The sequence below is a fragment of the Apteryx mantelli genome, chromosome 8 (assembly GCF_036417845.1).
Source record: "Apteryx mantelli isolate bAptMan1 chromosome 8, bAptMan1.hap1, whole genome shotgun sequence".
NCBI lineage: Eukaryota > Metazoa > Chordata > Aves > Apterygiformes > Apterygidae > Apteryx > Apteryx mantelli.
Genome location: NC_089985.1, coordinates 10,992,369 through 11,018,999, shown reverse-complemented (window position 1 = coordinate 11,018,999; position 26,631 = coordinate 10,992,369). Strand labels below are relative to the sequence as shown.

Below are 26,631 nucleotides of genomic sequence, written 5' to 3'. Positions count from 1 at the left end.
AGAGCAGATCAAAACATAAGAGCATTCAAAGTAAAAGAAAAATTACATTGGAAATGCAACAACTACCTTTCCTCATGTTTCCCATTTAGCAAATCAGAGATGTTTATAGAAAAAGCAGCACTAAATAGACCAGGTCTATCCATAATTGAGTAGAAGACAACCAGACTGCTGCTGCTATTGCTGCTGTTATGAGAAGGGACCACTGCGTATCACCAAATAAGTACATGAGATCAAGGCAGTGGAGATGCAAGTCAGATCACACAGCACATGGACGGAAGAAATCTTTAGGGTTTACAGCTTGGCTGTGCCCTGTTTATCTCACTGGCAAATGCATGATATGATGATCACTCTTAAATAATCCACATAGCTGTTAATTCTACATGTACAAAGATTCTTAAGCAGATACCCTAAATCTTTACTAGTGTTTAATTGCATCTGGACTTCTGCTGCTTTCAGGAGCAGAGCTGTCAAGCCAAGCCTAGGATGAAAGGAGAAATGTGAAGAATGTGAAGGATTTTAATAATCTCTACTATTCTGTACCCATTTAAAAAATGGACACAGATGAAGTGTCTGCCCAACCCTGTCTGGTACCAGGAGTAGAGACTAAAAGATTTCTGCTCAGATGCATTCTTGCCCTTCTGATGCACAGTGTCATTTTGTTTTACTCCTGTATGTGCTTAACAGAATGAACAGGCATTCAGCAGTGCTGTGGTGGGAAAGAGAATGTGTTGCACAGAGGTTTGACATGTTGCCGCCCTCCTCTACTAATACATGCTTTGTACATAATTGCAATGACTGTAGCAAGTAGTCATCTGAGGAATGTGCGAGAATGCTGCTTTAGGAGCAGGTCCCACAGTGCTGATCACTTACCAGCTAGCACACATGGGAGTGCTTCACATTACTCTGTAGTGACATTTCAGTCTGGAAATCTTGCCAGTTGACAGGTATCTCCTTCCAGTTGGCCACTCTTTAGCTTGAGGAGGAAGGAGGGGAGGGAAAAAACAGATCACAGATGTTCAAAATACCTCCTATTTCATTCTGTAACCCTCCAAAGAACAGAATGGCTCCTTTATGTATAGTATGTACAAATAGCAGGGCTCTGATAGACGTGCTTCTCTCTATCCATAAAGTGGAAGGACAGATAGAAGTACTGAATATTAGGTTAGGCTTGCATTGATCCAGGTCTTGTAGAGGAAAGTCTTCAATTTTTCACAAAAATACTAATTGGTACAAAATATAACAAATGGATATTAGATCAGGAATATTGGTGAGCTAACGAAGAAAGGGAAGCTTTACTCACATGCTCCTTCCTTCTCACCGCTAGGTGTATGTACCCTGGAGCCACCCTTTTACATTGTGACAGAATATATGCCGTATGGGAACCTGCTAGACTATTTACGAGAATGCAACCGGGAGGAAGTGAGTGCTGTTGTGCTGCTTTACATGGCCACACAGATCTCCTCTGCTATGGAATATCTAGAGAAGAAGAACTTCATTCACAGGTGGGTAAAATCCCATTGGGCTGGTACAATCTCAGGTTGTAGTGATGGGTGGGCCACCACCATGGTGGCCCAGGAATTCCTTTTTCTGGGGAGTTTTCTTCCAGAATTGGGTTTCACAGTGGGACATCTATTGGCTGTTTTGGTTTTGACACTACGTCTTATCATCGTTAAGGGAGATTTGAATGGCTTTGTAATGTGTTGCCATTTAGGTCTTGGCACAGGCTTGCACTACCTTCGCCCCATGACTTTCATAGAAAACTTACAATCTTGTGCATGACTGCCTGACAGCTATGAAAGTTTGTTGGTGTCGCCAGTTCTGATGTCCCCCTTCAGGGCAAAGCATTGACAACCAGAATGTCCTATTTTAATCCAATCAGATAAAACAGTGCCATAAAGCTGTTACCAGTGTGTGATGAGCTGCTGATCTCATCCTGTTCTTAGGAAGCATAAACCTCTTATCATAACAGCTATCATACTGGAAATTCAATAGAATTTAAAGAATGAACCCTAATCTTACCGCTCTTAGGAATAACTCCGCTCAGTGTCTGACCCTATTTAGAGCAAAGCTCATATTGCCTTTACCTGCTGTATAGAGAGAGTGCTTCTTCATAAGAGAGAGGGACAGACTACTCAACTACAAAACTGTATTTAAAAGTGCTCTTGCCCCAGTAAAACAGTATGCTTTTTTCTTTATATAGGGACCTGGCAGCCCGGAATTGCTTAGTTGGAGAAAATCATGTGGTGAAGGTGGCAGACTTTGGCTTAAGTCGACTTATGACTGGAGATACCTACACAGCTCATGCTGGAGCCAAGTTCCCAATCAAGTGGACAGCTCCTGAGAGCCTGGCCTATAACACCTTTTCAATCAAATCAGACGTGTGGGGTGAGAAAACTCTACTCTAGTGTTCTGTTCCATTACATTTTGTTTATCTTTGATAGCCTGGAGAGTAAGTTGCTTTCTGGCCTGGGCAGAAACATGTGGGTAAGGAGGAGCTCAAATGTCAGGCTACAACATCACAATTCAATAGCATTTTTAGCATGTAATGTCTCTATCAAGGCTGGCCTGAAACATCTGCAAGAAAGAGATGCTGCCTCAAGCTGTAGTGAAGGCCACAATTTTAACAAGCAACACAAAAGACAAGGGCAGTCTTATGACCAGGATTTTTTTTCCTCCTTGTGCAGCCTTTGGGGTGCTGTTATGGGAAATTGCCACCTATGGGATGTCACCATACCCAGGCATTGACCTGTCTCAGGTGTATGATCTGCTGGAGAAGGGCTATCGAATGGAACAACCTGAGGGGTGCCCTCCGAAGGTTTATGAACTGATGAGGGCATGTAAGTATTTTCTTTCAGTTTGGGGGACAAAGCCTGGGATGGGTGGGAGAAATCTGTAATTAACAGTCCTTTGCTTTCTGTGTGCCATTTTGTTAGCTAGTGTAGAAGTGTCCATGTTACCTGAGAGATACCTGGTTACTGACGCAAAGTAAGTCTGGTCTCCAGGGGTCAAGAATTCACCGCCGAAAACTGTCATCTCTATGAATACAGCTAGATAGCACATTGTAGCAAATTGTACTAGTATTTTGTGAGTGGGACTCTTACTATGGAATCACAAAATCAGAAGAAAATTCATTTCTCCTCAAACACAGCAGCTGTGCAGGAGACCTGTAGCTGTGAAGGCTGCATAAAATGAATCCTCCAAGACACTGCTCAGCAGTGGCCATGAAAAGCTCCTTAATGCTATTTAACAAATTGAAAATCTACCAGCAAAAGACCAAAAGCCATAGTTAGTGTGCTACAGGAAGAGAGCAAGAAAGGTTAAGGGCATTGCCAATGTCCTTGAGTCCCAGAAGAGCAGAAAATATATTCAGCAAAAGGCTGAAAGGATCCTAGGAAGCAAACCATGCCATACTGTTGAGGAAAGCAGACAACTCTGAGTAGACCCTGTCAGTCTGACCAAGGTGGAAAGAGTCTCCTTGATGCTAACTTGTGCGACTGGTGTGGCCCTAAACGTACAACACACATGAACCAAGGCTTAAGGCAGCCCTCTATGGCTTGTTTGCAGCCCGATACCTAGCACTTCAGAGGAAGGTGGCAGGGAACTTAAGTTATGAAACAAGGATGGTTTCCTCACAAAATAGTGAGGAAAGAGATTCCTTCAAAATCCCTGCAGGACAAAAGCCAAAAGGCAGGTAATTAATATGATATTAATCCACCACAATATGAGCAGAATGCCAGTCACCTTTCACACCCCGTGGTGATATCAAAAGATCAGTGTTCCCAGGATATATTCCCCCAGTGTAGTTTGCTAACTATAGAAATTCCACCTTTTGTCATCATTCCATAACTTACCAAGCTCCATCTTAGAGCGATGTGCTGTCTTCCTCCTTCCGCCACAGGGTGCATGTGCACACATTTTTCTTTTGGAAGACTCTGTCTGAATTTCAGTATTCAGAGCATGTGAGCAGAATGTTGCCTGCAGCTTTGCGCACACAGTTATCTGTCACTTGGTAGATGAGTTCAGTCCCCACAGCCAGCATAGCAAACATGGAATTCTCCTTTGCCTGGAAAAGGAAAGTGGATGGGAAGATCAGAAAAGCCTGTGTTGATGGGAGAGACTGGGCTTTCTAAAATTGGTTCCTTCGCTCTCAAGACCTTGTTTGTTAGGATACGTAAGGGTGATTGCTGCTATGAATTAGTGCCTAAATGAATCTAAAGCCTACATAATAGTAGGAGATCACAGTCTGTCTGCAGTTCAGAGAACTTAGGAATGTTCTGCCTCCTTGAACAGAAATAAAAATTGCCTTCTACCCTGCTTCAGACAGAGACCTTTCTTGCTTGCTTCAGGTTGGAAGTGGAATCCACCAGACCGACCTTCCTTTGCTGAGACCCACCAGGCCTTTGAAACCATGTTCCACGACTCGAGCATCTCTGAGGGTGAGTACCCCTTTTGCCTTATTTCTGAAACATTAGTTATAGTTTCACCTCCAGAATGCTATCTGGAGGCTTATGGACAGGCTCTTACGGCTCATCTGCTAGCCATGGAGGGCTAGCCATGTGATGAAGGCTTCATCCCTTACTTAATTTTTTAACCCTGTATCTGTAAATATGTGATCTTATTTACTGCACGAATACTGAATATACTTTAGAAATATTCCAGTGCAGGGAACAGTATAGTAATTCATTTGAGCACCAAGATACAAAGGAACAGATTTAAAGAATAGTCTCTTGTTTCCCAGACTAGAGCCTAAGGAATAGTGAGTGATAGCTGAGAGAGAGAGGAAGATACATGTGTATCATAGTCCATTTTTGACTGCAGAAATTACATGATGAAATATTATTCTACCACCTTTCATTAAAAAAAAAAAGTCTGCCTTAATCTCTGGATCTTCTACTTCACTACTTTTAGGAGCAAATCTGCGCAACTAAACTCTCAAACATAGTCAACTAGGAGATAAATACTTGTGAGAAGTGTGAAACTAGACAGGAAACGGGGGCAGAACCATCCATCCACTTCCCTACTACAGAAAAAAAACATATCAGATGATTGAATTCTACCAGGGAGGATTTAGAATAGGCACTTCACTTGCTCCCCAGAAACGCCAGCCAGGGGGTGGCCAGGAGATTTGTTTTTGTTGTTGTTTTTAATCGCTCACCTTGTATTGGTGTTGGGAAGGAAGCATGCTGTCTTCACTTCTAATAGGGAGATCCAGTGCTTTGTCTCAAGCAAAGGAACTTAGATCCAGAGGGAACACAACTTTTGGGGATCCCAGCAACATCTGTATGCAGCACCTTGATTAGGAACAGAGGCAACTGCTTTCTAGAACTTTAGCTCTAGCCCGTGAGCAACCCTTACCCCAGCACAGACCTTCTCTTGTACAGATCTTAACCACCTTTTTTGTGCTGAATTTATAAAGATATAAATGAGTTAATTTGAAAGCATTAGGGGAGGTATCTTACCGTAAACACCTCTGGACTTGAGCAAAAACTGCATTTATAGATTACTTGCTTTCTTAGTCATGTACCTCTTCTTCCTAGTCTGGGTCTGCAGTAAAGACCTAGATTTCTTTTTCCCTTCCTCTGCTGGTCTCTCTTCCAACTATTCCCTCTGTTGTTTTTTTTCTTACAGAGGTAGCAGAGGAGCTTGGAAGAACAGCCTCCTCCTCATCCATAGTTCCCTACTTGCCCCGGTTACCCATGCTTCCCTCCAAGACTAGAACACTGAAGAAACAGGCAGAGAACAAGGAGAATATTGAAGGAACACAAGATACTGTGGAGCACTCAGCTTCCAGCTCAGCACCAGGTATGGGCATTAGGACAGTGGCAATGACGCCATGTCTTCTGGGATAGGTTTGCTGCTGGTGTAAATTGCCAGAGAAATAGAAGAAAGCGGAACAACATCTCACAACTGGAGATCTGCAGCAAACTATCCTGGCAGGGTGGCTTGTTGGCTTAACGTTTCAGTGAGGATGCAATTAAGTACAGTGACTTTTCTCAATTTGTACCCCAAATGCAGTACTTACTGTGTTACTACAGTAGGAGAGGCAGGGCTAGAAATCTCCCTGGCTGTGTTAACTCTTCTTGAAGTAGTGAAGTGGAGTGGTCAGAATAATGGAAGATTTGCTTTCTCAGGGAGCTGAGGCAGCTGAGGGACAAGGTGACTGATGTGGAAGAAAGCAGGATGGCCTTTTTGTTTGGCGATGTAGAATGGTAAAGAAGAGGGTGGGAGTTCTTGGTCACAGTACAGGTGCCAGTTTTCATTGCTGAGAACGCAGAAGGACTACCCTTGACAACTAAGATGAGACCATGTCTGGGCAGACGCTGTTCAGACTTCTCCATTTTGCTCTCAGGTTGTGGAACAAAGAAAAAATCCTGGAACACAAAACACTTTTGTGGCAAACATGCCTGTGGGCTCTGGCTAGATGATTCTTCAGGCTTACTTAAGTTGGCAACCAAGTTAGCCCCCATGTGGCCCAAGCACTCCTTCCTGCGACAGGCCAGTGCTTTTAGCTGCAAACATTCAGGCATTCAGGCTGTTTGCCACCGCAGCAGCATGATCATTAACCAGCAACTAGAAAACACTGCAGCTTGTTGGTTGTCCTTTCAATAAATCACATTGTATTTTTTTTCCTTTAAATTTGGTTTTGTTGCTAATTAAACAAGACAGCTTCAAAACTAAAACTGACAAAATACAGCAACAGATTTTCTTTTATATAACGGCTGTATTTAGGGAAGGAGGAAAAAGCACAGGAAGAGAGTAAGAAACTAATTGGAAGAAAAGAACACTTCACACTTTCTCCTGAACTTTCCCCTAAATGGTAGGCAATAAATAGACAAGTTAGTTATACATACAGAAGAAAAAATCAAAAGCACACCAGCACAAAAATAAAAGTGCTATCTTCCTCTCTCAGTCCATCTCTGCAGATCCTGGGCAGCTAAATATCCCAGGCCCATAAAACCCACTGCAGGATAGGAAGGTGGAAATGGAGAATGATTTTTTGGATTTGCATTTGTTTTTTTTGTCTAGGTTTTATCAGAAGCACACAGCCAACAAGTGGGTCTCCTGCGCTGCCCCGCAAGCAGAGGGACAAGTCACCCAGCAGCCTGCTGGAGGATGCCAAAGAGACCACTTTCACCAGGGACAGGAAAGGTGGCTTCTTCAGCTCCTTTATTAAGAAGAGGAATGCTCCTACACCTCCAAAGCGCAGCAGTTCCTTCCGGGAGATGGAGAATCAGCCCCACAAGAAATACGAGCTAACGGGTAACTTTTCATCTGTTGCTTCCTTGCAGCACGTGGACGGGTTCTCTTTTGCTCCCACCCAGCAGGATGCAAGCCTGGCGCCACCAAAGTGCTATGGTGGGGGCTTTGTGCCGAGGACCTTCTACAGCGATGACAGCAGTGGTACCAGCGGTGGTGGGGGCGTGAGCACCGGTGGCGGGTGGTCGGGCATCACAGGTTTCTTTACACCACGCTTGATTAAAAAGACACTGGGTTTACGAGCAGGAAAACCCACTGGCAGTGAAGAAGCTTCAAAGCCTTTTCCAAGGTCAAACTCTACATCTTCCATGTCCTCAGGGCTTCCAGAGCAGGATAGGATGGCAATGACCCTTCCCAGAAATTCCCAGAGGTCAAAAATCCAGCTGGAACGGACAGTGTCCACCTCCTCTCAGCCAGATGAGAGCACGGGGAGGGCCGGTGACCTGCTTCCCAAAAAGCTTGAAGAAGGCCCTGCTTTGACCAGAGAGAGACCAAAAGCAAAACTCTTGCCGAGGGGTGCCACAGCTCTCCCCTTCCGAACCCCCTCTGGTTCGGAAGAAAAGGAGGGTCCGGGGCTAGTAGCAGCTCCTAAGAGCAAAGAAAAAAACACTGGCCCACGGCAGGGGGCCCTTGAGGATGGTGAGAGACCAGGGTGGTCATCTCCAGTAAAGGCTGCAGCAATACTTCCAACCACTCATAACCACAAAGTGCCAGTCCTAATCTCACCCACTCTAAAACACAGTCCAGCAGACGTGCAGCTTATTGGCACAGACTCTCAGGGTAATAAATTTAAGCTCTTATCTGAGCATCAGGTCACTTCTTCCGGCGACAGGGACCGGCCCAGACGGGTAAAACCAAAGTGTGCTCCACCTCCACCACCAGTGATGAGGCTCCTACAACAGCCAGCTGCCTGCTCAGATGCAGCAGAAGAGCTGGGCAATACGGCAGGAGTGCAGCACGGACTGGAATCAAGCGAAGGGAGTAAGAAGGCGGCGGCGGCAGCAGCAGCAGCACCTGTTGGTGGAAAATCTGGGAGGCCCGTGATGCCTCCACCTCAAGTGCCTCTGTCATCGTCTTCCACCTCCCCGGTGAAAATGGCCAATGGCACAGCTGGCGCAAAAGTGGCGCTGAGAAAGACCAAACAGGCGGCCGAGAAAATCTCAGCAGACAAAATCAGCAAGGAAGCACTGCTGGAGTGTGCAGATCTTCTCTCGAGTGCCATCACCGAGCCAACACCAAACAGCCAGCTGGTGGATACAGGGCACCAGCTGTTGGATTACTGCTCAGGCTACGTGGACTGCATCCCGCATACACGCAACAAATTTGCCTTCCGCGAAGCTGTGAGCAAACTGGAACTCAGCCTGCAGGAACTGCAGGTGTCATCAACAGCTGCTAGCGTCCCTGGGGCAAACCCTGTCCTTAATAACTTATTGTCATGTGTCCAAGAAATCAGCGATGTGGTGCAAAGGTAGCTACTGTCAATCTGGGTAGGAGAAACACACATGGGGAGGGGGGGACTTTTTTCTGTACTGATGCTTTCAAAAGGAAAGACTGATACTTGAGTATGTGAAGTACCTCAGATCACTGAGTTCTCCTCACGTTTACAGGTTCATCTCAAAAATGGGGAGGGAGAGGGTAGATTAAAGCTGTAAGGGACAGAACACCAAGCATTTGTCCCCACCCAGTCAGTCTAATCTGCTTGGGTTGGCAAGGGAAGGAAGTCCTTGCTCCTCCCTTTGAGAGGTAGGAGAATCAATGGCAGGCTTTTTGCTAGGGGCAGGATGGTTTGCCACCTGATAGCGGGAGTACTGCAGTGGCTGCAGGCCACTTGGCTGTACAGATCCTCCCCTGTCTGCACTAATGCATGCTTTGGCCTCCTGACAACGCAAAGGAAAGGCACTGGGGCTCTGCTGGTACCAACTGCCAGGCAGTCTGAGCTGGAGCAGCTCTGAAGGGGATGGTTGCGTGCGTTTGGGGGCAAGGTCTAATGCACTGACAGTATTCAGAGCTGCTGGAGGTGGATGCACTAGCCCAGATGATGGCTTACTTCCACAGTGCTGTTGCTGCTGTAACGAGAACTGCAAAATGAGTTAATATATGAAAACTGTCCCTTTTCCCTCCCGTCCACCTCATCCATCACACGTTCTCATTTTCATTATACCTGAAGCATCAGGGATGCTGGGCAGACTTACCACTGGAATACCCCCTTCCCCACCACACAGCCTTCACTCGGTTGATGCCCATTTCTAGTGGTCTAGCACGGGTGCTACTTGATGGTCATATGTGAGTAGTTTGGGGTTCTTGCACAACTTGCCAGTGTTGTCATTATTGGGGGGGGGGGGGAGAGGGGTGTTGTTTTTTGTTTTTGTTTTGTTTTGTTTTTTAAGCTCTAGATTGTTTTTAACTTGTTACCAGGTTGACCTCCCAATTCTGTTCCATTACCTTGAGGACCCAGAGTAGGTAAGGCAGGGACCTCCACCACCTGCAGTCCCTGGCTGCTCTCTACATTCCTTTAGCAGTCAGAGTGCTGCTGCAGCCAGCTGGAAAACCAGAAAATACAGCCTCACCCAGCCTGCCGGGCCCCCTCACTGCTGCAGGCATCACTGGACCAGTCCCTACTCTGGCATAACACTACCTGCACACTGATGGCTTTCTGGGGTTTGCTCTATTGCCTACCTTGCAGGCGCTTCATCTTCCCTGCATACGAAGGTGAATAGTTATGTGAGTGCACGTGGGAATCAGCCAGAATCTTTTTATTTACTTAAAGACTAGGCCAGAATCTCATGCTGCAGAGTAGGCAATGTGCGCATATAACTGCACACTCCTCCACCTGAGGCTTGACAAAAACTAGTATGGCTCTGCCTTGAAGGGCTCCCACTGGTCTCCCATGCCTATTGACAATCCCAGAATGAAAGCAATCGTGTGGTGGAGGTTGTCTTCCTCAGTCCTAGTGCTGTTTGTAGACTATTGTGGCCTCAAAGAGCCAGTGTCTGTGTATGTGCACAACTCCCTAGGATGTAAACGTACTGGCACATAGGAAGACCTCAACCAATCACTTGGTTTGAGAAAGGGAGAAAACAGGCCTGGTACCTATCTCCAAATACAGATGTGCTCCTGCATGCTGCTGCTCACTTTTCACACTGTTGGTGATGATAGAGGATCTGGCTTGCTTTGCACCTTAAATCTTTTATTTTTGGCTAAAATGCTTTTTAAACTTGTTTTTGAAGTGTGACTGTGCTGCTTTTAATCTGAGCATTTAGAGTTGAGCTGGGGCACAAGCATAAATTAGAGGATTTTTCACTTCTATTTCTATCTAGCAGCATTGCCCTGTTGGTGCTCAAAAGTAGGCTGGGCAGTCTCAGCATATGATGTCCCTAGTTTTTCCATGGAGCCTAGTGAGACAGTGGCCTGAAAATCTTTAGAAATGTGCTGGTGTCTGGGAATCCTCATTTTATTACTCTTCTGTGGTAAATAAAGCTGTGTCACGATGCATGAATGCGTGCCAGTGGAGCAGTACGAGAGGTGAAATGGACCACGTGAGCTTCACTGTCAAAGTGAAATGGTGAAAAAAAACAACCCCTCCACCATAAACCAGACAGACATTAAAGTGAATTAATTGATCTTACAAGGCAGTTTTACTCTGGTGAGCTGGTACCAAGTGGGGACAGCCCAAGTTAGCAGTCCTGACTGAGTAGCACCAAGCCCACCTGACAAAGCCTGCTGTCTAGCTCTGCAGTAGTGTGGAGCTTCAGGCTGCCCTCTCCTTAAACTCCAAACCTCACTGAGCAGCGGGGCAGAGGGGATGGGGGAAAGGCTGCACTGGGATTCTTCCACAGTAAGGCAGAATACCAAACCGTTATCTTGCAGACTTTACTGAGGGCTTTTGTGGTTTACCTTATCTCTTTCAGTCATCGTTATTGCATGTGTGCATCCCTGCACACCAAACTATCTGCCTTTGGAAAGGTGACCTGCAAAGGGAAAAGACTTGTGGTGTTGCTTCATGTTGCCTTTTAAACATCAAAGGGGTTGAAAAGGTATGTGAGCTTTTGTAGGGTCAGATACCCAGGTCTTGGCTGCCCTGGGAGACAATCTTATGGTTTCATCATTGTAGAAACAGACTGAAACTGAAGTGATTCTCAGGGGAAAGGTATTTTAACCAGAAAATTTTAAACCTATTGTAGACACTACTCCAATTCTGATAAGTATTTTGAAAGAAGCCTTTTTTTCCCCTGCATGCCACTCTCCCAGAAAAGCTCCAGCAAAAGTGCTAGAATAGCAGGCAGCTCCTGGAATTATTTAAACTTTCTTTCACCCCCCCCTTTTTTTTTTATCCTTCTGAGAAAACTAATTGTGTCTTAACAAAGTACCTCCCAAGCACTAGTTATCCACACTTCCTTTAAGATGATACCTAATTTCTCCTTCCCTACTCCAGAGGTGGTGGACAGTGTGACAGAGCAATGCCCTGGTCTGGTCTGGGCAGTATCATAGCTCTGCAGTCTCTGAGCTGAAAAACCCAGCTGCTTTTAAACAGAAGCTGAGTGTTCCTCCAGCAGAGGAAAAACAGGGAAGTGGAATTTGGGGGATTTGCCTGTCACTGATCCTACGAAGAAAGTTTTCTTTGCTCTTAATGTATTGGCTTATTGACCATCAGCTAGATGGTGGTGCAGGTATTGCTGACTTGACACCGATTTTCCCCCCTAAACAGGAGGCTGCAGAATTGCTGCTGCCTCTGCTCACTCTCCTGCCCAACTCTGTTTTATTCCACAATCTGAATTTCCTTGTGCCCTCTGGCAAGGTAGCAAAAGGACAGTATCTTGGGAAGCTGATTCTATTGTAAGTCACAGGTCAATTTTTCTTCCTTCCACAGCCACTCTCCTAAAATTGTCACAGTTCTGTCTCCCCTCTGATAGATTTGGCTTTCTGTTCAGCTTTAAAGATCTCTGTTGTAGCAGTTGCTCTGCTTTCAGCCTTACACAGTATGGTTAAAATACCGTAAGGAGGAAGAAGCCCTGATACTTTTTCTAGTGAAGGGCACGCGTTGCTCTGTTCTTTGTGGACAAGGCATAAACACCTACTGGGTTTCCTTTTTTCACCACTGTGAGAAGGCCTTTTGTGGCAAGAATGCAATTGCAGCCTGGCTCCCTAATTAACTTGCACTAGTATGGGCTAGAATTTAAAGTAATCTTTCTTGCAAAAGGAGATGGTATCGAGTAGAGCCTGGTAATGCCAAGCACAAAGCACAGGGTCACACAAGTGAGTTGACTTGGGGCACTTTCTCTTCCTGCACTGTACACCCTTGTAACCCCCCAACTGGTGCACTCTGCTGTTTGACTGGCAGCACTTTGATTTAATCATACTTTTCATCAGTGCTGATAGGGATGAAGCTGAATTAAGAGTTTTGGTCTTGGGACTGCGTCAAGTTAAGCAGCTGGGAGAGCAGAATTGAAGGGAGCAGTGTTCCTGATGCAGAACACAGTGGGGAGGTGGCACCTGCATGTTCCCCTCATCCTCACACAGGACACTTCTTCCAAACACCACTGGCCTTGTGTCAGCGAGAACACAAACACATGCGTGTTGACCTCCAGTTGCCAGTGTGCTTATCTAAGAGCTTTGTGGCACACCACTCTGCAGGCAGCAGGAACTGAACCCCCCAGGGCTCTGCAACAACTCCTCTGTTACTACTGTGGAGCAGAGCGGGGCAGTAGCTGTACCAGAACTGCCGGGTTCAACAGAGCAGCCCTTCTCGAAAAGGCAGAGGGTGTGTGACTGATCAGGTGAGATGGGTTACGTGCCCTTTGCAGTTGGTGTGTTTCAAATCAAGGAACACGGATGTTTATGTCTGTACCACTTACCTGACGCAGGCTTCCCAGGCAGCGGAAGGGCTTGGGATTGCGTTCGTTGGTGCTCTTGGGCAACAGCAGCAGTGACAAGCACTAGTGAATCAAGATGATTTTTTTTGCAAGTGTTACAGACTGCTGTTTTTTGTTTTAAAACACTCAACCCCAGCCCTGCTACTAACCAGTGGCTGACAGAAACCGAAGGGTAGTGACTACAGCATGCTCGGAAGCCTCCCGCTTCCGTGCGAATAGCACCATCCAGTACCTTGTGCAAGCAGATGTTCTGCATGGATGGGCAGTGGGGTTGCACTCCACTTGCCTGTAGCATAGAACAAAACCTTTAGCCTATTCCATGTTGGTAGGAAACACCCTGTTACAGGACACCTGACTTACCTGTAATATCTACAAGATGAGAAGTGTCTGTACCAAAGGAGGTTGCTCTTCCAAATGTGTCTGTTGTGCATGGGGGGTAAAGACTGATCAACTCAGCACGCTGTTTGTATCAGTAGTGAACTCACAGAGGACAGGAATGGATTAAACTGAAACACATTAATCACCAATCACTCTACCAGTGTTGTCAACTGTTTTTGTTTTTAATTGTTATTGTAATATATTTTGGTTGTTTTTCTAATTTAATTCTCTCACTATCGTCTGACTGTGAACTGCGAACAGTGTTAAACTTGATGTAAATAAGGCCCTTTGAAGGGCCTCTTTGCCTGTCGTTCCACAAAGTTTTGCCAATTTGCATTTTGTTTTAAATAAAGGTTGCAATATTTTATTGGCAAATAAACTTGAATATATGCTGCTTTTTTTTATTTTTAAAGTACATTTGAGCTTGCTCATTACTAAGCTGAAGTTTGTTATTTGGGCTTGAAAGGATGAGATGATTTATAAACCTGTTAATACAGGAGATAATTTAATTCTGCCAGTTTGCAAAGAAAAGCAATTATCTTTATTTACACCTTTAAAATGGAACTTAATAGTGCCATGGCGTGGTCATGGGAAAGTGGTTCCGGGTGCTGCAGCTGCATAATCAAATGCTCACTTAATTCTCCAACACACACCCTAGCGTGACCCATCAGAGTGCAGGGTCTTGCATCGTCAGTTTGACAGCTGCCCTCATTATTACCACCACCTTCATTTTGATCAATAAGGGCAAGAAGAACTGTTTAACACGCCAACTTCTTACCAGGCCACCACTGTTGAAATGCCTGTTAAAGTGACTTTCTTCCCCTCTAAGCAGCAGTCTAACCTGGACAGCTGAGGATTCTTTCCTATTTTAAAAAAAATCTTAGGTCACCCTGTCTTAGTTAATTTTCTAAGCAAGTTAGTTAGTTATACCACAGAACCTGAGGTGTGTGCTCCTGTCATGCTGCATTCCCACTTTGTCAGCTGCCTTCCCTGTGCGCGTCTCCCTCTTCTCTTTCTCAGGCTGTAGCATTAGGATCAAGACTTGTGATTAGATGATCATCCATAAACCAAAGCTCAGAAACGCCTCGTAAAGTGCAGGCTGGCACAAACCTTAAGGTCCAGTCTAGAGTCAAACACCAGATAGGTTTAAAGTAACTTTGCATCAAGAGAAGAAAGCAGCTGTCCCACCTGCCTGCCTTGGACTATGAAGCCTCATTAGATAACGGAGCCTGCAGGCCAGGAGGGAAACACTAACTCAAAGTCTGCAGTAGTATTAAGTATGTCTGGTCAATCTTTGCCCAGGGGTCGTGCTGCTCACCACTGGCATCGCAGAGCGGTTCAAAGCTTAAAATAGATCAAAGGTCCACACATGCAGCGTCCAGGTAACTAAACGCTGTCCTTGGCATGTGCTGTTTCACCTGATCTTCCTTAACATGGCTGTGTTGGAAGGGAGTTTTGACCTAGAGGTCACAAAGCAATTCCTGTAATGCTGTTGAAATTTTTTGGTCCTGCTGTAATGTACTTATCATTTGGCAAGTACCCAGACAGCAAACAGCCCCCTTGTGTAGTAATGCTGATACCAGCCAAAAGCCACAGCATGCAACATACTTAAACAAAAAAAAAGAAAAAAAGAGAATAAAAAATAAAAACCTTACTCCATCTCTGAAAACCAGAACTCAACTGCAACCTGTTCTTTCGACCACTATCCTCTTCAACAGCCCTTTGTCCTTGAGAGGGGAGTTCGCCTCTCCCTAAACCAGTTCCTGCAGCGAAGCAAACAGCCCTCCAAACTGCTTAGAAAAATAACTTTAATGTCAGCACACACCATATGTTCACCTCATCCCCACAGCTGCTTCCATACAATGGAAGACTCCAATGAGAAGGGGGAGAGCAGGGACACTAGAGCAAGAGGCTAAGGATCTTGCATCTCCAGAGGAGATTATTCAGTCATTTTTTTCATGCAAGGGCCTCCTTACTCAAAAGCATGAACCTGCCACGCGTGCCCCTGAGCGGCAGACAACCTTGTGAATGCAGGAGGGCAACAGAGGAGACTCCAGCAAAACAGCTGGGTGCAGTGTGAGAGGCTGTAAAGGGACTGAGAAAGCTGGGGACAGGGAAGAGGGAGCGGTTTCTGCCGGACTGTCTCAGTAACACCAGTCTGTCCAAGGCCTTCATTACATCGTAACTAAGCAAGGATTTGGACATCCCTGCTCACCTGAAGCACAGCACCTGTCAGCACAACCAAAGCACTACTTCAGACTAATACCTGCTAAAAGATGGGACTTAAAAACAATGGATGACTTAAAACACAGGCAAGTGCAGGCTGCCCCAGTGTCCCATCATCAGTCAGATTCAGCAGGGTGCACCTCCTTCCCTGCAAACAGCCCTCACAGTAACAAGGAGTGAAGTTTCTGTCCCTGTGCAAGCGTGCATCTGCTTGCCTGGTCTTGTGAACGGAGAGCAGCTCCAAGTATGCAGAACCACCTTCATCCCTGGCATAGTCCCACCTGGCGATCAGGGAAGGAAGTAATTGATGCGCTGAGATACAGATTTACAGCCCTGTGCTGAGAAAAGTTTCTCCTCTTTGGGGACAAACACCATCATCCTGGCCACCTCGTCAAGGGCTGCCTCTGTGTATGGAAGTCCACGGGCCAGGAAAGCATCCCTTGCACACAGTTTCACATGGCGATACTCCAAGGGCAGGAATGGCACAAAGAAGTCAATGAGGTTCTCTTCAAGGAAGTGGCTGCGGGCGTAACCGTTGTCTGGAGCAAAAACCAAGACAACACAAACTTCAGCACAGCGAACAGCCCTGCTCATTACCATCTGCACTCCCAGAGCTTCACACAGCTTAGCCAGGCATTAGGAGAGACTGTGCAGTCAGGAGAAGCCACCTTGATAAGGAAGCATGGGCCAAAAGATGCCAGGTTGGTCTTGCTGGGGTTACACCTTTCAGCTGAGATCTGGCATCCCATTGCAAATACATCTGTCTCTCCTGAGGGGCTGTCTCAGATGGCTCATCTGGCAGAGAGACATCCTTCCACTTGTAAAAAGTTGTCCAGCGCTTGGTCTGAACGCAGTTATGTCACCATGGCTTACCCACCAGAGGCCAAGAGGAGCCTAAATTCCCTGAGGAGCCCTGATACCTCACTGAGACATCAGCTCCCCCTTGGCACAGCCTGCAGGAAAGGCTCCCTTCCACAGCGTGGCTGTTTCTAGGGGCAGAAGGGGGCAAGAATGCCTCCGCAGCTCCCTTCTCTCTGTGCCTGTACTGCGGCGGTGCCACGCTCACAGGGCTGTGCTTACGCGGATCAGGTAACAGATACGCAGTAAAAATAATCCTGGGGCCGGGCTGGAATAAATGCTTGTTCCCTGGTGCACACACCTGTGCAGCACAAGGTGCGCATTACTGCGTAAGCAAGGACCCCAGCCGGCACGCAGGGCAGCCTGCAGTCAGGCGTGCTGCCTGCTCGCGCCACCCCACCGCAGCCCAGCTCTGTTACCTGCAGGTTCCAGCAACTCCAGCCGCAGCTGCTGCTCCAGGAACTCCAGGGAGATCTCTTCCCGTGCCCGCCCGGCTCGCCAGAAGTCCAGGGCTACCTCGTTGATGGTGTTGCCGCCAATATTGCTGCAGAGACAAGGGAAGTCACTCAACCCCACCACCAGCGACAAACTGCTCAGAGCTGCCAGCAGCTTCCCCTGCAAACAGGCCTCAACAATCCTGTTAGCAATAAAGGATTTACTGTAACAGGGTCAGCATCCGAAACATTCACATACAGAGGAACTTGCTTGCTTCCCAAAGAGCCCCTTTCTGTAGGCATCTATAGAACAAGTATCTTCCACCTCGCCAGCAGGGATCCTGGGGTAGCTGCTTTCTCTCCCAGGGTGGCACCAGGAGCCAGCGGAGTGCCCCACCATTTGTCAGTCTCCTCTCCTGGCTGGGATGCTATCGACTTTGCAGGTGACACTTGGCCTCACACCAAACTCTCTGCCACTGAAAGTCCAAGTCAGAGGGCAGAGCACATGGCAGGAGTCCCACTAGAAGCAAAGGCCCTGGGCAGCTATTCAAGCGGCAGCCCAGGACTTGGCAAAGCATCCCCTGTCTGAGGGACAGAACAGCTGCAGTTCCCATTTGAAGACTCCTCTGAAAACCCACTACGGGTGCAGCTGGATGCCCGGGGACACAAGGTCCTTACAGCCGTCGAGGCTCCAGGGCAGCCCCCTTATCTCAAAAAGCAGTGCCAGGCCAGACAGCCTCCGAGCGCTGGTGAGGGGTTTGCAGCGGCTTCGGCAGCCGCTGGCCCCCAGCAGTGCTCTGCTGCCAGCGACCTGGCGATACTAGAAACTAGCTGTCCATGGGGTTTGTGTAGGCAGGAAGCAGAGAGAGGAACCTGGCATGGGGCGACTCAGATCCGAGACCTGTTTCCTCTCGTGTCAGGGACTCTTGACCCCTTCCCCAAATGGAGGGGAGGCAAGATGAAAAAGCCACCCGTTTTCCCCCCACTGCCTTGCCAGCACAGCTCGTACTGATCCTGCTCCCCCCTGGACTGCAGGAGAAACAGCCCCTTTTGTTCAAGGGGACACAGCCAGTCCCATCCCATCCCTATCACCCAAACCTGGCCAAAGCTGCAGGACCAGGCCAGCATCCGCACGCGAGCCCGGGGGGACAGCCAGCCCTCCTACGGCAGGTTTGTGTCACGCTGCCACAGCGTATGATGAAACCACCCCAAGATTACACGCTGCTGCAGTTCAAGGCAGCCTGCTCCCGTTTGCTTGGCAGCATGAAGGGGCTGACGTAAGGAGAGCTGGTCCAGCGCCGTGCCGCCCCTGCAACACGCACCCGCAAGGCTCGCGAGGCAGGGCACGAGGTCTGCTCAGCACGGCCGGCAGCACGGCCGCCCGGCCCGCAGCAAACACTCCAAATGGGAAAGGGAGCGCAACCAGGGAGAACTTGCCCCTCTACCCACAGCCCCTGACAGAGGCCTACGAGGACAGGACTGAAATCTGGTCAGCTCTGCAAACACCAGGCAGAGACGCAGGTCTTCCGTAAGGAGGTTAGAGCACTTGTCTGGATGGTAGCGGACAGGGATAGAAATCCCTTTTCATACAGAGGGGAAACAGAATGTGGCTTCCACATCTGGGGCAAATGTTCTACCACCTCCTGCCTGTGGGAGACACCTCTTGCCAGAATCAAGCTGAAGGCCGTGAATCCTAAACGGAGAAGCTCAAGATGCTTCTCTCTCCTTGGCATTTCCCTACCTTACACCATAGTTTTGGTGTGTCCCACTTCTCCCTCCAGATGCTGTTCTGCCTAGGCCTGAGTCAGGGACAGTATCAGGGTGCAGAGATGTCAAAGTCCTTTCTTCCTCTGGATAGAAAAGGAACCAACCTCCAATCACTAAACCACAGGATGAGTTGATGCTAGGATGAGCCCTTACAGCACAACAGACTAACAGCACCTCAAATCCAGTCTCCAGCCACAGTCAGACAGGTGAGAGCTCCCCTTCTCCCACACCTGACTAACACTGCAGTGTTGCACAAGAAGGAGAACTTCCTGCCAAGGCCTGCAGCCCCAGCTTCACTCCCCAAAGGATGGGATCTCCCTGCTCAGCCATTCAGGGTGGCACCACGCTGGCTCTGAGCTATGACTCTTGCTGGTACGCCCTGGTTCCTTGTCTCAGAACCTAGACACCGGCTCAGGTGTCCCAGCTAAGCTGGACCTCAGCTCCTCCTGCAACTGACCTGTACCCAGGGAAGGTGGCCAGCATCAACAAGTAAAATTGACCCTAGAGGCAAATGACCCTCGGAGGCACATCTCTTTCCCTCCTCCAAACCTGAGCTCCTCATATCACAGGCCCCAAGGACAAAATCAATCACTTCTGTTTCTCCCCATGTGTTTGGGGTGCCAGAAATCACCTGAGGAAGAGGAAGATGGATCTCCGGTAATCCACCTGGCCCTTGTTGTCAAAGCGAGCCATGAAGGGCTTGATGGCATCCAGAAGGCCAAAATGAAGTTTCTCTGCTTCATCAAAGATGAACAGGGACTGCTTGCAGAGCTGTATGGTCTCGCTTATTTGCTTCTTCAGCTGAACCTGCAGAGCAGCAGGGAGGAGTGTGAAATGCCTGGCAGCAGTCACAGCTCAGCCAGGTAGGGGCTGAGCCTAGACCATCCCCCTGGCAACACCATGCCCCATGCTGAGGGCTCTCACCTTGTACGAGTCCACGTAATTGTGATGGGGGAAATGGAAGAGCGAGATGAACATCCTGACACATTCACTCTTCAGGCCATCCCGATACAGGTGACTGGCCACCATCCGGGCCACAAAGTTCTTGCCTGTGCCAGACCAGCCGTGGAAGGACAGGACCAGAGCCTTCTCTGGCCGCGGGCTCTGTAGAAACCCTTGCACCGCCCGGACAACGACTTCTTTGGCCAAGTGCTGCCCATGGAGTTGGCCACTGAGGTCCAGTTCTAGCCCTGCAGGAAAGGGAGAGAGCAATAGCTCAGCCTTAACCCCCCCAAGTCCAGCTGCTGCTGCTTCAGGTGAGAATAAGAGGAGGAGACAGGCCACAGAGCTAAGCCCACACAACCCTACTGGTGGGGCTGGGGCTTCCTGACTGAAGGGTGTCTGAACTGGTGTTAAAGCTGCAAGGTTAGTGAGGCAGGCAACATTTAAAAAAAGTATGAGCACAGCACAGCAAGGGAGAAGCCTGTGCTCTGCCTGCATCTGCCACTGACTGCAAAAAGACACAAATCTTCCACTGACTCCATTTTTCCTTTGGAAACTGGAGGAAATACTTGATGACTGTTAAGAGAGCACTGAAACCTAAATGCCCTCATGAGCTCTAAATATCACTCAGCAGAGGGCAGGGATACCAGAAGTCTCAGCGCCAGTAAAACGCAATGACATTTGCACACGGGTTAACATGCAGGCCTCAGCGTACCCTCCCAGCCTGCGACTGGATGCTGGGTCAAGCTGAATCCCACTGCACATACCCGGGGACTGCAGGATGGACGAGGGCAGGACTTGCGGAGAACCAGAGCAGACATGCCGTACAGTAAGGGACATACTCTCTCAGTCTCAGAACTACAGAGGTTCTGAAACAGGACTTGGCTCAGCTCCTCAGCCCTCCCCACCTGCTCAGCACTCAGCCAAAAAAAGCCCTTTGCTTACATCACTCGTTAAAATATTTTTTTTAAAGCAAAAGAGAAGACAACAGGGAGAAGCAGCAGAGAAAAGCGCTGACTGGGGTCTCCCACGGGACAGCCCAGTACCTACCTGTGATGTTGTTGACCACCCTGCAGTCTCCTGTCTCACAGCACTTGCCGAAGCTGCAGTACCAGGCAGAGAGGATCTCTAGGTAATCCTGGCCCACCAGGGGCAAGCTCCAACCTGGGAAAGGACAGCAGTCAGAACAGAGAAGTGCCAGCCATGGCTTGTACCTCAGAGGGGGAAGAGCCCCACTCGCTTCTGATCCCCCCCCAGACACGAGCTAACAGCTCACTGGTGCCGTGTATATCCACAGCGAAAGCAGTGAGCAAGGGGACACGTAACTCACGGTCACTCAAGTGCACGTGCAACCCAAAAGCAGCTGCTGAGACACAGCCTCTGCCCTATCACTGTGTGGAAGCACAGACTCCCGTGAAAAAAGCAGGCAAAAGCAGGCTGTGGGACAAACCCACAGCGTGCCGAAAAATTCAGCAGGAATTTTTCCTTCAGCAGGAAATGGGCATCCCCTTCCCTCCCGAAGAAATACCTGCTGGGCACTACAAGCTCCTCAGGCAGACGAGAGCTTTTTGCATCAGAGCTCAGCTGGGCCTTGTTAACTGTCACCCCCTCCCAGAGGCAGGGAATCACGCACTGCCCCACCAGGCCCCACACCAGGCCGGGGTGCGGGGAGGGGGGATATTCACGTACCCGGCAGCAGCTGAATCAAGCAGGCAGAGCGCCACGCGGGGTACGAGCACACTGCCCTCACCAACGCAACGCATCCCTGCTGGGTAACCCTCAGAAAGGGAACTACACCAGTCTGCAGGAGCTGGAGGTGCGGACCCCCCAGCCGGCTGCGGGAAGGGGAAGCAGGGTCTTTTACGGGAGAGGGAGAGAAAGGAAGAAGGTTCTTACCCGGACGGGGACTGCTCTCGTCTTCCTCCTGCTCTTCTTCACAGCCCTCCTGCCAGACCTTGCAAGCCAGCAACTGCCAGTACTGCTTGGAGAGAGCACCCACAGCTCCAAAGTGCTTCTTCAGGGCTTCGTACCTCGCTCTGCCCCATGGTCCCCCCTCCGCCACTGCGCCCTGGTCCTCTTCCTGGGGACCCCAGTTTTCCCCTCTGCTCCCCAGCCCTTCAGAGCCCCCCAGCAGCAGCAGCAGCAGCGAGCAAGCCAAGCCCAGGCAGGGCAGGAGCACGCTCTGGCCCATGGCTGCTGGTGGGGGACCCACAGAGGGGGTGCGAGCTGACCCTCCGCCCTGGCCGTGCTGGGTGTCCGCAGGCTCCCATCTTCCCTTAAACCGCGGGAGCCGTGATCTCACTTCCTGCCCGCCTGCAATTGGAGCCGCTGTGGGAAAAGCCATGGGGTGGGGTCACCGACACGGGTGGGCCTGGCCCTGCCGCCTCCTTCACCCTGCCTCATCCCTCCCCTGTCCCGTCCCCGGACCCTGACGCACTGAGATCCGCACTGAGATCCCGCGCCTCTCCGCCATTCCCCCCCGGCTCAGACGCGGCTTCCTCCTCCTGCCGCGGTGCAGCAGGAAGGACCCTGGCTCCTGACGGGAGACACTGGCGACTCTGCACATCTCAGCTCTGCACACGACTCGGACGCCCTCGCTCCCCAAATCCCGGCTTCTCCTCACCAGGGAGGAGACGAGCAGCTTCTCTTCCAGCAGTTTTGGGAAGATGCCCGAGGAAGCAATTGCCTCCCCTCCCGGGCTGCTCCTGGCCCTGGCCCACACAGGGCTGCGCCACCACCGGGCACCATGGGGCTTCTGCGCCCAGACAAGCTGCAACAGCAGCACTGCCTAGCGCCTGAGGAAGGCAAAGAGCCTCGCTTCTAAGCAGCCCAATAGCTCGACTGCCGTTCTGCTGCCGAGCAGTTACACAGGCTGCCTTTAGTGGGGTTTGTTTCCAGGGTTAGGTTTTTTCCAGCAATATGCTTGCGTGTCAGTTTAGCACTGAAATTACTGATTTCTCATTTGTTGCAGTTGAAACACATCCCTGGTTCAGTGGAAATCAGAATACTCCAGTGTCACCAGGGACATGAGGTAGGACTTTGGGGGACATCTCTACCTGCCTCCTGTCTTGCTGTTCTCAGAAAACAGCCGGTTACACAGGCCTATACACATTGGCAGTTGTTGTTCATAAGGGTTATTTCCAAGGGAACACAAAAATAACAGGCATAAACAAGGGAGCAGGAGGGAGTCGATGAGTCAGACCGGCGGCACAAGGAGCTGGGATGTGCTATCCAGAGAGTATTTGTTAGTTGCTGTGGTATGAGTCCAGTAAAACAGTTTAGCAGTTAGATCAAAGCTCTAGGAGAAAAGATCTTGCTGCTGGCTCTGGGATGGGCCTGCTGTGTGACTTTGGTAAGCCTCATTCCTAATCTACCCTAACAGGTTTTGCCGTTACACTTTTACATCAGTGCATCCTTACGCACTGACACATCCAAAGACTGACACAGGTAGGGTGGGCTCCACTCAAGCAGCTAGGAGAAAATTTCAGATCAGCGCAGAACCACACGAGAACAGAGGTACAACTCCTCACCGCCACAGCTAGGCACACCACCAGCAACCATATCCCAGTTTCTCCAGCAAGCTGTAAACCCTCTCTCTCTGTACAGGGAAGCAGTGAGTGCAGTTGTTAGGGCTGGCTGCCTGTGCTTCAGCAGGAGATTCTGGGATGATATGCAAAGCCTGGCTTTAATTTTGGAAAGAGGTAGTAGGAGGGGCGCAACTCAAGCCTCCAAAGCAAAACTGGTAAGTGCTGTCATGCTAAGTACACAAATTGAGCTGTGTAGGGGAGACGAAATGTGGGTAAGCCCCATTTAACATGCATTTTACCATAAGTTATACCTACTGCTGGCTTACTCTAAGATACTAACGCCTATACAAGTCACTGAGCATCAGGACAAGTTCATCCACAACTTACCCTACTAACAAGGCTGAGATGCATTGCTGTGGACACAGGAAGAATTTCAAAGACACCCTAATTGCTCAGAAAAATAATAATGAAGTGGACACCTAAATGCAATTCATCTAGTCTGGCAATTCATTCGTTCAGGTGGACGGGGAACCGACTTTCTGGCATCATCAGGGCATGGAAGGGAACATAAGGCCACCTAGAGGTGGCTATAAATATTACAGATCTGCATTAAAAAGATTAGGTATTAACACAATTCCCCCTGGTCTAGCTTAAAAATAATCTATGAGGCCCAGACCTTAACACTTATTGCAATAATTTAACTAAAACAGAACTAAAACCAGTACACATAAAAATCAATTAAAAAGCAAAATTACTGTAGCCATAGCAATTTAATTTAATTTGCTATCAGCCTTTTTTAAAAACTAATTGAGACATCTGGCAGGTTTCATCTATATAAGGTTTATAAAAAAAATTCCTAGCCATTACATTCAAGGCCCTGTCTCCTGCAAAAAAGTGCTTTAGCTGAGAAGTGCTTATCAAGAGGGACAGACTTCACAAAAAATACTTGAGATGCTTCCATGTCCCAAAAGGAAAAAGTTTGAAAAAGCAAATTCTGAAAGATATAAAGACTGACTGTCCATCAAGACACCAGCTTCACAGTCCTACAGCATAATTCCTCAGATGTTAGCTTCACTTAAGTGCAGCATATCCTAAGAGCTAGAGGGGAAAATACGAGTAGCTGCTTAGCAACCTGCCAAGTATCTGCTGTTTGACCAGGCTCTGAGATTAACAAGACACTGAAGGAAAAAAAAGAAATCCCCAAACCCATCAACTAATCATCAATTCTCTTTGCACGGCCTCAGGCAAGTGTGCTTTCGTGATGATATTACTGTAAGAAATTATGAACAAGGAGTAGCAAGGAACCTGCAGAACCCTGGAAGACATCCCAGTGCATTAAACTGAGAAGCAGCATTCATACCTGACCTGGGAAGGATGGGATCTAGGAAACACAGCAGAGAGTGAGCACCCTAGTACATCTTGGTGGCATTATGTCTCTTCCTTTTCTTCCCCTGGGCTGAAACTCCCTCACTATAATATTTACTAATCTTTAGTTGACAGTCTTGCGGGAAGAAGAGGTAGCTGCAGGGATCTGCATGGCCCCAGAGATAACAGCAGGATGCACAGCTTTCCATCTCGCAGCTGGTTATTCCAAAACAGTCCTGGCGAGCAGCAGCCATCTGATTAAAAATCCATGATCTCAGGTCAAGACAGGTCTTACAGTGCAGATACTGCCTAAAAATAAAGAAAAAACAGCACCACAAAAAGCGCGGTTATGTCTGGCTTGTTCAGCACCCTAATACAACGCAGTACAGGCAAATACTCACTGCAATGCAGGTGTTCATACTACAGGCTGTGTCAGCTGGCGTGCCTGACAAATGGCAGGGAAAGGCCACGGATCCTTTTACGGTTTTTCCTCAGTTTCCATACAGTAATTCCCTCTGCTCATCCATACACAAACTCTGATAGAAGGCAGCAGCAGGAGAGTCTCTCTCCAGCAGCTCACTACAATGCAGTCAAGGAAAAGATTAGTAAATTAAAGGAAAATCTGGAATAAAGGAGATTTGGGAGTCCCTCCCCTTCCTTATCTAAATATCCTTATCCCCTTCCCCAGTCTCCTAAAAAATGAGAGCTTCTATAAAGAAGAACCAATGGACCACCAGTCCCACAGGTGGGATACAGAGCTAAGAACTGATTTTCATCTCTAATTTTTAGAGTTGATAAAAAATTGGACGGACAGAATCTGAAAGACATTTGGGGAAAATGCTAATTTTCAAAACCATTTGTTTTCCACTGGCTCAAAGTTGTTTCTATTAATTTTTCTGTAAAATTATGTTAATTATATAATCAAAAATACTTGAAAAATCTTCTAGTTATAAGAACTCCCACCCTGTTACTAAGGCCAAACATGTCAAAATTACATAGCAGTAATACAACAAAGTGTTTGTAAAAACAGCTTTCAAAACTAGCTATTTCAGCCTTTCAAAACTTATAAACTTCAGCATTTGTAGTTTCTGCAAGTTGCTGAACTGCTTATACAGAAGCAGAGATCCTGTCCTCTCACTGAGCAAACTGATACATCAAAAATAGAGATGGAGGATATGAAAAATTGTCACCGCACAATCTAAAGTGCAAAAACAAACAAACAAACAAAACAAAACACAACCCCAAGCCATAAACAAGTTCTTACAAAAATTAGCAATGTTCAAGCACAAGGTTTCAACATGGAAACTGTAGTTTAAAGAAAACAGATGCCTTTGGTCATTTACCAGCACCCACCTGACAGGCCAGACAGCTCTCAATCACTTTATTTGCTTCCAGATGCCTGACATCCAAAATTGGGAGCATCACCCTGCTGCCTCTGGAAGACTCACTGCAGTGAGTTATTAAGAAAACAAGCTCTGACACAGCTAGGTTAAAACCCTGTGCTCTGTGGGAACAGATCTTTGATGTCTGCTTACTCATCCCCCTCTCAGAAGAGCTTCAGTAAAACCTTAGAAAAGCCAACCACAAACACTTGTCAACGGTGTATACATCCCTTGCTAACGCAATATCCATCCTTCGCTCTGTATAACAAAGCCAGTTTATTGAAGTACCGCTAAGAAATTCACCTAGATGCTTTGCAGCTGCAAGGCCCTGGGATGCATTTTCTAAAGCAAAAATACGTGCTCTCCGGAGATCATTTAAACCTAGGTGTGTTCTTCTTCTGTATCACTTTGGGACACTCTTCTTAAACACATCTTTCCTTACCAACACCGCTCTGCAACCAACCTCCACAGCTGCCCCCACTCTTGAAAATACATTATTGGAATCAATGCCATTGACACTGTTAGTGAAGGAACAGCCAAATACCCGTAGCAAAACACTTTAAACATTCAGCTCACCAAACATGTTGGAATGAGTGAGAGAGAGAGAGAAAGAGAGAGAGAGAAA

At 48.0% G+C, this 26,631-nt stretch overlaps 2 protein-coding genes across 3 annotated transcripts in view; one reads left to right on the top strand and one right to left on the bottom strand.

Moving 5' to 3' along the window:
* Window positions 1-8,765, top strand: part of ABL2 (ABL proto-oncogene 2, non-receptor tyrosine kinase) — a 45,422-nt gene extending 36,657 nt beyond the window's left edge. Inside the window, exons 6-11 of the mRNA XM_067300632.1 lie at window positions 1,325-1,502; window positions 2,201-2,385; window positions 2,685-2,837; window positions 4,347-4,436; window positions 5,629-5,802; window positions 7,027-8,765. Of these exons, the coding sequence (XP_067156733.1) occupies window positions 1,325-1,502; window positions 2,201-2,385; window positions 2,685-2,837; window positions 4,347-4,436; window positions 5,629-5,802; window positions 7,027-8,729 (2,483 nt within the window). The 3' untranslated portion in view covers window positions 8,730-8,765. The remainder of the gene's footprint in view (window positions 1-1,324; window positions 1,503-2,200; window positions 2,386-2,684; window positions 2,838-4,346; window positions 4,437-5,628; window positions 5,803-7,026) is intronic.
* Window positions 8,766-15,296: 6,531 nt separating this feature from the next.
* On the bottom strand, window positions 15,297-22,001 carry TOR3A (torsin family 3 member A). 2 transcript variants are annotated; one of them, XM_013943263.2, is made up of 6 exons: window positions 21,629-22,001; window positions 20,783-20,896; window positions 19,715-19,980; window positions 19,422-19,597; window positions 17,009-17,133; window positions 15,297-16,270 (listed from the first exon to the last, which is right to left on the bottom strand). In XM_013943263.2, exons 1-6 carry the CDS (start codon window positions 21,921-21,923, stop codon window positions 16,020-16,022), a joined length of 1,227 nt encoding a protein of 408 aa, XP_013798717.2. In that variant the 5' UTR covers window positions 21,924-22,001; the 3' UTR covers window positions 15,297-16,019. The 2 variants fall into 2 exon arrangements, with proteins under 2 accessions (XP_013798717.2, XP_013798718.2); XM_013943264.2 differs by lacking the exon at window positions 15,297-16,270 and adding an exon at window positions 16,312-16,575.
* Window positions 22,002-26,631: the final 4,630 nt, after the last annotated feature.

Excerpts from the sequence above, each read along its gene's own strand:
- TOR3A (XM_013943263.2), bottom strand. The coding sequence starts at position 21,923 with ATGGGCCAGAGCGTGCTCCTGCCCTGCCTGGGCTTGGCTTGCTCGCTG. Across the intron at positions 20,897-21,628 it reads CGAGAGCAGTCCCCGTCCGG|GTTGGAGCTTGCCCCTGGTG; the intron begins GTAAGAACCTTC and ends GTCCTTTCCCAG. Across the intron at positions 19,981-20,782 it reads GGTGGTCAACAACATCACAG|GGCTAGAACTGGACCTCAGT; the intron begins GTAGGTACTGGG and ends CCTTTCCTGCAG.